Source organism: Zea mays, chromosome 8, assembly GCF_902167145.1.
Source record: "Zea mays cultivar B73 chromosome 8, Zm-B73-REFERENCE-NAM-5.0, whole genome shotgun sequence".
Classification (NCBI taxonomy): domain Eukaryota; kingdom Viridiplantae; phylum Streptophyta; class Magnoliopsida; order Poales; family Poaceae; genus Zea; species Zea mays.
The window spans coordinates 114346062-114356572 of NC_050103.1; the positions used below are offsets into that span (position 1 = coordinate 114346062).

The following is a 10511-nucleotide window of genomic DNA, read 5'->3' on the forward strand; positions in this document are numbered from 1 at the left end:
CAAGAAGCCAGCATCCTTGTTCTCTTTCTCCACCTCGACCGTCAAGGTTTAGGGCTGGCATTGCAGGCTTGTAGTGTTGGCGTTTGCAGCAACTGTCTGCGGCGTGGATCTGACCGTCGGCCATGGAGGTAGGGTGGACCGTCGTGGAGCAGCCTTGGGACAGAGATACGGTGGAGTTGGCTGTCGGTGTCTGGCTGTGGACGCGACGACCTTTGTTGTCGGCTGTTGTCTGCTTTGCGAAGGAATTCGAATCGAACCCAGTGGTCCGCCGCCGGATCCGCCCGATTCCGACCTCCTGTTGTCCTGCTTCACATCGAACACGGACAACGCATGCCACGAGCGAACCGACGACGCGGGGAAGAAGGACGTCAGGGAACAGAGCAGGAGAGAGAAGCTTCCGGCTTTGGGCGCGAGGATGCAACTGTCACCATATAGCGGATGCTTCTTCATCTGCCACATTTAGAGGATTCTCAGCGAACGGTAAATTTTACGGTCTCCTTTAGCGGGCGTTGTTGGAGGGGTTGCGCACGCCACCGTACTCTATATTTAGCGTACAGACGCATATACAGAGCGTTGTTGGAGACAGCCTTAGCTCTAGAAATTTAAGGTTAACCACCAGACCACACGTACCTTAATATTTAGAAATAAACACTAATTATATTTTTAGCTTAGACGTCGTTCCCCGCCTCGTGGAAACGCACGGACAGATACCTAGTTATATTTTAAATGGGGACAAGGATTTATCTCCGCGGTGAATAAGGATAGAAAAAAAATGTTCCTAACAACCGTTTGTAAATATCTCCGCGGAGCTATTCCGCGACAGAAAATTCACCATTGGCATTGGCACCCCTGGTAGCAGCCCGGACTGAGGCAGCCGGATCCACCCTACTTGACCACCATTCAAAGTAGTTCTACGGTAATATGTGAGGGGAGTAAGCAACAGGCACCACAGCGGCAGCAGCTGTGACAGTTCTGGAAGTGACTGAAGTTAATTTAACTTTAGAAGCAAAACAGCTGAAATTTTACATCAACCCTCTCTCTTTTATTACATAATCTCTTATCTCTTATTATTTTAAATTATTAGCCATTCCAACTTTTTACAGAGTTAAACCATCTTAAATTTAACCAAATTTATAGAATAAAATAATAGCATTTATAAAATGTCATTAAATTTTTTAATTATATTTTCATAGTATGTCTATTTGATGCTATACATTTTTGTAGTTATTACTAATTTTGATCAAATTTGAGATAATTTGATTCTTAAAAATTAAAATGACTTATTATAATTTAGGATGAATGTCAATCTTGAGATGTTTTGATTCTCTAAAAATTTAAAATAACCTATAATTTAGAACGTATCAAAGTGCTTTATTTAACTGACCTAAGAATCCTCAACCATAGCAATCATGTAGATGTAGTAAAGGAAAATGAGCCGTCCTTCAATTAAAGAATCTCCAAATGTAAGCTAAGTGTGGTTCATTTCTATAACACTCTTACACAAACAAAGAAGTTCCTGAGCCGTTCTCCATGCAAAGAATGGAATATGTAAGTTATCTGCTGCCATGTCTTTATTGTTTGAAAAAAATCCAGGAAACCATAATTCCATTACCATTTCAACTTGATGGGCAACAGACCATTACATCAACCACAGTTAGAGCATGCACCGTTGTTTTTTCAGCAAGTAAACAAGGTTTACATAGACCACAACAGCAAGAGGAGATAATAACAGACCATGGCCTGCCCATGAGTCATCCAGTATCTCACAAGCCTGTGGTACCCCTTCTGTCTTCGACAGAAGCAGTTCAAGGAAATCTTCAGCATGGCATTTATAATGTCCGCCTCTCACATAAAGTCTTCTTCAAGTTCCTGCAGGGTCTTGCTGCCAGAAGCGATTTGCTTGTTGGAAGTCATCTTCTCTTGGACCATTAGACCCTTGTAGCTCCTGATATCAGCCTGCTTCTCTTTCTCAAGCCTCTCCATCTCTTCCCTACGTTTCTGAAACAGAAGAAAAACATAATCCAGTGATCTGTTATGTCAATATTCTAACTATCAAAAGTTCAGCAGTTCAGTTATTTTATCAGGTAGTACCAACATCCTATTTATAATTTGATATGCCCTAGAAAATTAATTACAATAGAATCAACTACATAAATATTTGGTTCCTACAAGATCTGTTACAACCAGTTTGCTGCCCATAAATATAATTTGCTATGCTCTAGAAATACAAACAAGTTAGATCTTTGATTTCTACATAACCAGCACATGGCAACAAAAGAAAACACGGCTGGTATAGCATTAGAAATATCTTTACCTTGTCTCTAAGCTGTGCCTTTCTTTCTGCCTTTTCAGCAGCACTAATAGCCTCTCTTTCAGCTGGCAGGAAACGATGTGATGATTATTGACTCAAATAACAGGACTGAAGTGCACATGCGACAAGCCAACGCGTCAAATTTATCATTCAGTTGAAAACGATAATCCATCAACCGTGCCTTTTATTCATAGACCAAACAGATACCAACATATACGCAAACATTTTCACGATTCCCAAAAATCTTGTTATCATGATAACATCCTTTTGCGCATCTAGATTCTGCAAAATCGAAATGATCTAAGGCCCTATTTGGGGAGCTTCTGGCAGCTTTCGCTTCTACAGAAAGCTCAAAAAGCTAGAGGCTCCCCCAAACAGGGCAGCAGCTTCTTCAAGCTGATAAAAGCAGCACTTTGTTGTACTAAAAGCAGAGAAGCTTTCAAGGAGCAGCTTCCCAAGCTTTTCCCGAAAGCTTCTTCAGGAGGTGCTTTTGGAAAAGCTACAGCTCCACCAAACAGAGCCTAGACATTACATCCTCACTTTCTTTGTGAGATAAATACTCACATTATGAATCCCAAAAACAAAAAGAAAAATACTTAACCATGTTCATTATAGAATGCTGAGTTGCTGACATAAAAATGACGACAGAAATGCTTTCAAATAAATGTGACATACCCTTTAAATCAGGTTTCCGTTCCACCTTTGTCTTATTCAAGCGGTTCACAATCTCATTGATCCTCTTTTCCACTTTAATAGTGCGAACCTTCAAAAAAGAAAAGGATGAGTTACAGATATTATAGTCGAAGCTATTATTCATCAGTTTTAGTACATGTAATGATAAGCATGTGCAATAAAAATAACGAAAATTAAATGGGTTGGTGGGAGATAAATCCTAGTGATTAAGTACAGGAAAAAATAAGATGCAATAACTAATGACAGATGGTTAGTCAAGGGAAGTCATTGTACATATATATAGGAAGGTAAGCAAGCTAATGTTCTTTGAAAAGGTCAGGAAACACAAAAAACCTACATGATAAGACACTGTTAAAACTCAACATTTGGTCCAGGATGCCATCACCATCTAAATCTCAATTTAAACCACATTCTAAAAAAAACAACATTTTTCATGATTATTTCATGTCCATGAGGGACAGAACAAACCAATTGCATCCAACTGCAAGTGCTGGATGAACCTAACAGCAAGTTAATAACAATAAGACACCACTGAACGAACACAAACATGCTGCAAGTACAACTCTAATAAAATCAACTAGTAGAAAAAGATCCATTAAAATATAACTTGAATAGTTAGCACACTTAGGAGCATAAACATTTTAGCTATATACCATACTAAAATGTTAGAAAAAACAAAGCCAATTGAACAAGCACCAGTATTGAAAAGCAGAGTGTGAGACTCAGCAATTCCGTAATAAACAGCAAGACATCATTATATGAGATTGATGATACATTATATTAATGGTCAATACATAGATGTTAATATTGCATTATAGACTAATAGAGCCTCCATGTAAAGTAGCCCTTGTGACAGCATGTATGGGAATTATGGTAACCACTAAATAATAGATGTCTTGGTTATAGTTTTGTTTTCTTGGAAAGGAGTACAGCATAGAAGAAATTGAGTGTCTGTGGAGACTGCTCAAGCATTTAGTACAATGCTTTTGTCATTAGATGCTGATATTAGAATTATGCACAGATCATTGTTCATGGATGTACTTATGCACTGGGATATGGTGACATATTGATAGGATCCAGGATCCTACCGCGATTGCATAGGTTGTACAAGTAGGAGAACGATAGCCAGGGCTTGTACTCCTGGCAGCGCACAGGAGCTATGGTTGTGCACAGGGAGCAGCATGGTGGTGCACTGCAACTCAAGCTCGTCCTTCTGCAGCTGAGGATAGCGGTAAAGGTAAACGTCCATGAGTAATCATAGGAGCACACCGACAACAAGCCCACGAGGCTTGTCGAAGATAGTGCCATATTGCTAGAAGAGGTGATCCAACAACAGCTAGTGGTGGTCGACAACAATGGAGCGAAGCGCCTGCTAGGCTGCTATGGTGTTTTGTTCTGAGGAGAGCCCACGCCCTTCTAAAGGATGCTACGATCGCCCCTCCTGAATGACATGCAGAGGGCCTCAAAGTCACATATGATGGCCCCCAAGGTCCGGAGGTTGTCAATGCGCAAGATGAGGTTGAACCCACCAAGGTTGATGCTGAAGCAGATGATGGCGAACTCCTGCCGACCGATGCACATTGTCACTATGCGTGCCATGCCCTAACAAGGAACACAATCACCATCAGCCACTGTGACCCACATGTTGGTGCCGCACGCCACCACCAATTCGATGCGACGCATGACACCCACATTGATGAAGTTGTGGGTCGAGCGATGTCCAATGATTTCAAGTCGCCTGGTCGCCTAGTCGAACCCTGGGACCGACTAGGCGACGACCAAGGCGATTAATCGACCCCTAGTCGGTCCCTGGTCATCCTAGACCTTTTAAATTAGTAGTTATACTTATATAGGTATATATATACATAAATATACCTATATACATTATATAAATTAGGACAAACAGCTAGGATAAACAAAATAACAGATTGTTTTATTGTGATTTGTTACTTACCTGAACCTGACTACCTAGCAATGGCTTAGGAGTAAAGCAGTAAGCCAGCAACCATCCACTAGTTTGGCACTGGGAAGTGGCAGAAATACAGAGAAGGGGGGTAGGAGGAACCTTGAGATGACGAGCTCATCTCGTCAATGGTGCTGGTTTGTTGGAGAGTGGAGACGCCGGTAGTCTGTCACAGTCGCCGCCGGTGCTCTGTCACAGCTGTCGTCAGTACTGGTCTTCTGGACTGCAGCAGGACAGCAGCCGAGCAGGCAGAGGCGCCGGTAGAGCAGGCCATCAGGAGGCAAAGGTGAGCAGCCGCCGATGTTCTGTGGCCGCCGGAGCTGGATGTCCGGTCTGGGACGCAAGGGCAGCCACCGGCGACCAGGTATGAAGGCTGGAGGTCGGGCAAGAGAGGAGGTGTACGTGTACGCTAGTTTTGGCAGCTAGGCAGCTGGGTATGGGCAGAGGAGAGAAGAGGCCAAACTAAATGATATCGTAGATGGACTGAAAATGGCCCCATACCAAAACCCTAGCCGGGCGACCAAAAACAGTAAGCGGACGATTAGTCACCCTAATCAACGAGTAGTCGGACGACTAGGACGACCAGCCCATCTAGTTGTGTTGTTTGTCTAATCGGACACAAACAGGCGACCAGCCCGACTAATCGCGATTAGTCAGACGACTTGAAATCATTGGCGATGTCCATGAAGGCAAGGAGCTTATGACCATGGACATAAGCGTGGAGGTGCAAGGTGTTCTAGATGTGTATGCTGGCAAGATAATTTCCTTGCTTTATTTTGAAATTGTTTAGAGGTATTTGTCCTCTCCTAACAAGATCAATCATGATCTTATTTTTATGGAAACAATGCAAAATATCTAAGGAAACCTTAGGCATTTTGTCCCTAACTGTCGGCATGGCCTAGCCACTAGAGCAGCCTCGACACCCTATTAGTAACGCCAGTCATAACACATATTATCATTTCCTTTTGTGTTAATAATTATTAGATGTTCATGATTTGTACTTTGTACATGTTAGTTGGTCATGATACAATGTTCTTTTAGTTGAGGTATCATTATGGACTCTGGGTTATTGTTGATATGCAACACATCATAGTTAATAAGACGTCCCCAAGGCGACGCTTCAGCGTCACCTAGGCGATAAAGCATTCGACCGAGACAAGGAGTCCACCTCGCCTTACCCAGCACGCACCTAAGGTGAGTAGAACACGAGTGCGAGAGAGGGCTCTAACCGCTGGCACCCGTGTTAGGGAGGGAAAGGCGGTCGTGAGGGGGCGCCCGAGCGGCCGTGCCGGCAGGGCAGCGCCGACTATCGACGGCCTAGAAGGCGCGCAACGCCCGCCCAAAGTAGATGAAACAACTACATACTATTGAAAGCTTATCGCCCATAGATAGAGAGCAACACAGATGTTTTAAAAAGCACTAATCGCTAGGCATGCGATCAGGCTCTGCCTAACACCTAGACTTTCCTAAGCAGATTTACTTTCTCCGTTCAACTGGAGGAATGCCTTGTTAAATAGATGAAAGATGGCATATCACAACATGGAATGAGTGTTATCATGCATCTATGAGTTCCATGGGCACAATTATCTTCCTCTATCTCTAGTTTGTTATATGTATGGTTCTTAAGGCGATAAAGGCGAGGTGTGGTGAGCCACCATCTTCCAAACGCCTAGGCATTTAAGGTATGGAGAGATGACTCCAGACAAACATCTTAATATTTAATGCCACTATAATTTAGAAGCAAACTATACCTTAATATTGCCAACTCTTAGCATGTGATGCCACATTAAGTAGTGCTATTAGAATACTAGTGGCTACTGCACAACATAAAGTAGTAAATATGAAATCTCTCCTCTCTTAATAGCAACAAAATAGTCTCTATATAATAACTTAAGTAGTATCTATACAATAACTTAACTACTAGTGTTGAACCGCAGAGCAGAACACTAGACATGCATCCACACAGGCATAAGCAGAACTGCAAAATAGAGCAAGCAGCCTAAGAGTGCAGGGAAGGATGGGGAGAGTACGAGCAAAGGAAGGAGCGGAGAGCAAAGGAAGGAGCAAAGCAGAGGAAGAAGGGGGGAGGGACAGCAAATCAGAGGAGAAAAGAGACGTACCTATAAGCAGAAGGCAGTGGAGGAGTCGAATCAAGGAGCACATGGGACAGTGGTCATAGAAGGAGGTAGCCAGGCTGTGCTGCTTGGTTCCAGTTGCTCCACCGCCATCTCCTCTTCCCTCTCCCCTCTTTCCCTCCCCCTCTGCTTCCAATATAGGATGCCTTCTCGCAAAGGTGTAGGTATGACTCCCTCGTGTTTCCTACACGCAACTCACTCTCACTTTCCATGCCAGCAACCTTCCTTCTCCCGCATACAGCGCCTTTTCACATGTGTTGCAGCCGTTTGATGCCTTGGTGCGTGAGGCGATGCCATACGAACAGAATCGACAAGCTCGAGACCTTGATTGGAAAATCGCTCGGACACCTAGGCTATGCCTTGAGAACCATGGCGATTTCTCCACTTTCATACATAGATCAAGTTCTAAGTCGCTCTAGTCTAGGTGGAAAAACAACTAGACAAAGTGCATAGTGCCATACAAGGCAGTGCAGCTCCACCCAGTGCCTAGGCATAACCTATTACTACTTTTATAACAGATGGCTAAATATTTAAAATCTAATTCACAGATAATAAATATGCTACTAAAAGTAATTCCAAGGTTTGCTTAACCATTACAGAAGCAATACAAAAACTATGAAGATCAAGGAATATTCAAGCTGATTAAAAGAATAACCTCTTCTGAAAACTTTGTTATTCTAAAGTCTAAACCAATTCAAATTGCTTGCAAAGTAACTGTAAAGACATTTTTTGAAGTCATACTGTCATAGAGAGATAAAAATACTAGTTCTACGGTAAGGAACCCTATCAGAAACATATATTACACATCTTGATCCACATCCATAAAGCACATAAACTTTGTCAAGATACATACAAAAGCATATGTACATAATCCTGCTGTAAACATTGTGAATAAGAAAAAGTTAATGAGCTCTCACCAATTTAGGGTTGTGAAAACCAACTTGGCCTACATCCATTGAAGGGGTCTTCTTCAAATTGTACCATGGAGTATAAACTACATCAATGTTATTGACTTTATTACCTGCACCAAAAATGAAGAAATCATCACATGTGCCGGACTACAGCTTGTATTCCACATTCTTGCAAGAAAAAATGAAGCCAAAATTTGTGATATAATATTGTCTCTTTGTAGTTTGTCCAACCTTGAATGGAATTAGCTTTGACAAGCTGCGCACAGTCTTCCAGCAAACCCTCACTCATGTCATCCATTGATTGACCTTTATTCAATCTCACATACACATGTGCAGAGGACATCTTATCTACATGGAACCTGTAATCACCCAAACCAGTTTAAGGTAAGAAGCACGACTCTTAATTGTATATTTTAATAAGAAAATGGAATTTGCAAAAGTCAATGATATGTACAAAAGGTGAACTTAACATGTACAACAGAAAAGCATTGACAATTGTCTGACAAGTATACAGACCAGCAAAAAACACAGAGAACAAACGATTTCACGCGACTGGTAACCACTAAGGAGCACCCACACGACCAAGGGAAGATGAGGTTACCAGATGTCCTCGGGGAAGCCGTATTTGATGAGGTCCTCGTTCTCGTACTTGTCAAGACCCATGAAGATGGTATAGTCGCCGGCCTCGGGCCGCGCCTTGAAGTAGAACACCATCCCCGCACTTGAAGCTAGGCCGGCCGGCCGCCCGAACGGATCGAGGAGGGGAGGGAGTCCCCGGGTCCGGGCGGCGGAATCGGGCAGATCTCACGGTGGCTCTGGACTGGAGGCGGCGAGAGATTGCGGCGAGGGAAGTTGGGGAATTGAGGGAAATGGGAACTTTTTATCTAGTCTAGGGTTTCGTGCGCGTGGAAACGAAGCAGTCGGGCTGTTAGGCGTCTTCAAATTTTGTTTTATTCATACTTCTTTCTTCGCTTTTTTATTGTCTTCGATTGGGCACGTAAAGCTTCCTACGTACACGGTTACCGTGCACCTGATCCTGATCATGAGCCGTCCTAGCAGGCCAATCCAATCTGATACGGTCCGAAAAAAACTGGTTCGATCCAACCAGATCAATCCAACTGACAGTATGGACTACCCCTACGGTATTGAAATACTAGTCATTTTGGACATGAATACGCATACCAAGAAATGTTTAAGTTGAAGTCATATTTTCGATTGTACCCATATTAAATATTTCTCGTTGTCTCATCCATTGAATTCTATTTGGGGTTTCAATTGGTCAGCAACGCTGCTTTCTATCATGCATTTCTAAGTTTGATTCTTGTGGCCTCCCTTTTTTGCATGGATGTTGCACCTTTTTATTTTTGCACTGCGCTCCGCGCCTAGAATATTTTCGCTAGAAATTGCACTGCGCGCCCAGAATATTTTTGCTACAAATTGCACCGCGCATCCAGGACGTCGTTTCGTGACTTGCACCTGCTCTTAGCGTTCGTCAGTTATTAAAGCCTTACGTTGGGCTCCTGGTACCAACAAACAGAAGCAGCAAAACTCCAAAACAAAGCAATGGCGTTGCATGTTGAAAATGCTACATTTGACTTGAATATGGAGCCACCTATTGAGAATGATTTTGGTGCATGTTGAAAATGCTACATTTGACTTGAATATGGAGCCACCTATTGAGAATGATTTTGGTACGTACATGGTCTGGTTACTTGCCATTTGATTTTTTACTTATTGTTCACTTTTAAAAAAAAATCAATAGACTTGAACATGGCGCCTAGAGAAGACGGTGATGTATCGGACTTTACTCTCGAAGAGACTACCATACATACTCTCATTTCTAATATTTTTTCAATAGACTCGAACGTGGTGCCTACAATAGACGATGATACAATAGACTTGAGTAAGTGATTACTCCTACTAGTACGCTACACTTTTTTTTAGAAATAATCTTGTTGCCATTGATTTGTCCGTGGACTTATAGTTTTCTACTAACTGTTTTTACGTAGACGAAGGAGGAGGGATATTACTGGAGAACAAAGTAAACAAATCTACCAAACCTTGTTGGCTAAAAGCACGAATGGGAACCTAGGGAAGAATGTCACGAAAGAAGTTGCTGCACAATTTGGAGTTCATGTTCGCACTGTTCAGCGCCTGTGGCATGACGGTAAAACCTATCTGTCTCAAGGCATTTCTGTTAATGTTGGTCCTAAAAAGAGAGGTATCAGGCCGTAAACCAACTCCAGTTAATTTGGAAGAATTGTGCAGTGTTGACCTTAAAAATAGAACGACCCTAGAAGATGTGTGCAAGATACTTAGCATTAGCAAATCTAAGCTTTTGAAACACATACGGCAAGGTGATGTTAAGCGACATACAAATAGTATAAAACCACATTTGACTGATGCAAACAAGAAGGCTCGGTTGCAATGGTGTGTGGACATGCTTGAACATGAAAGTTTGCAAGTTAGTCCAAGGTTTAAGAGTTTGTTTGATCATG

General features: G+C 42.4%; 1 protein-coding gene across 3 annotated transcripts; it reads right to left on the reverse strand.

Moving 5' to 3' along the window:
* Positions 1-1435: 1435 nt before the first annotated feature.
* LOC100283739 (uncharacterized) lies at positions 1436-8980 on the reverse strand. Of its 3 annotated transcripts, XR_556776.3 has the most exons (7): positions 8615-8980; positions 8245-8372; positions 8020-8123; positions 4093-4223; positions 2987-3074; positions 2315-2376; positions 1541-1998 (listed from the first exon to the last, which is right to left on the reverse strand). XR_556776.3 is itself a non-coding variant. In NM_001156638.3 (6 exons), exons 1-6 carry the CDS (start codon positions 8725-8727, stop codon positions 1846-1848), a joined length of 648 nt encoding a protein of 215 aa, NP_001150110.3. In that variant the 5' UTR covers positions 8728-8965; the 3' UTR covers positions 1436-1845. The 3 variants fall into 3 exon arrangements, 1 of the variants encoding a protein (NP_001150110.3); NM_001156638.3 differs by lacking the exon at positions 4093-4223 and having other exon boundaries at positions 1436-1998; positions 8615-8965; NR_182001.1 differs by lacking the exons at positions 4093-4223; positions 8020-8123; positions 8245-8372; positions 8615-8980 and adding an exon at positions 7088-7264 and having other exon boundaries at positions 1436-1998.
* Positions 8981-10511: the final 1531 nt, after the last annotated feature.

Excerpts from the sequence above, each read along its gene's own strand:
- LOC100283739 (NM_001156638.3), bottom strand. The coding sequence starts at position 8,727 with ATGGTGTTCTACTTCAAGGCGCGGCCCGAGGCCGGCGACTATACCATC. Across the intron at positions 8,373-8,614 it reads GGCTTCCCCGAGGACATCTG|GTTCCATGTAGATAAGATGT; the intron begins GTAACCTCATCT and ends GGGTGATTACAG. Across the intron at positions 8,124-8,244 it reads CAAAGCTAATTCCATTCAAG|GTAATAAAGTCAATAACATT; the intron begins GTTGGACAAACT and ends TTTTTGGTGCAG.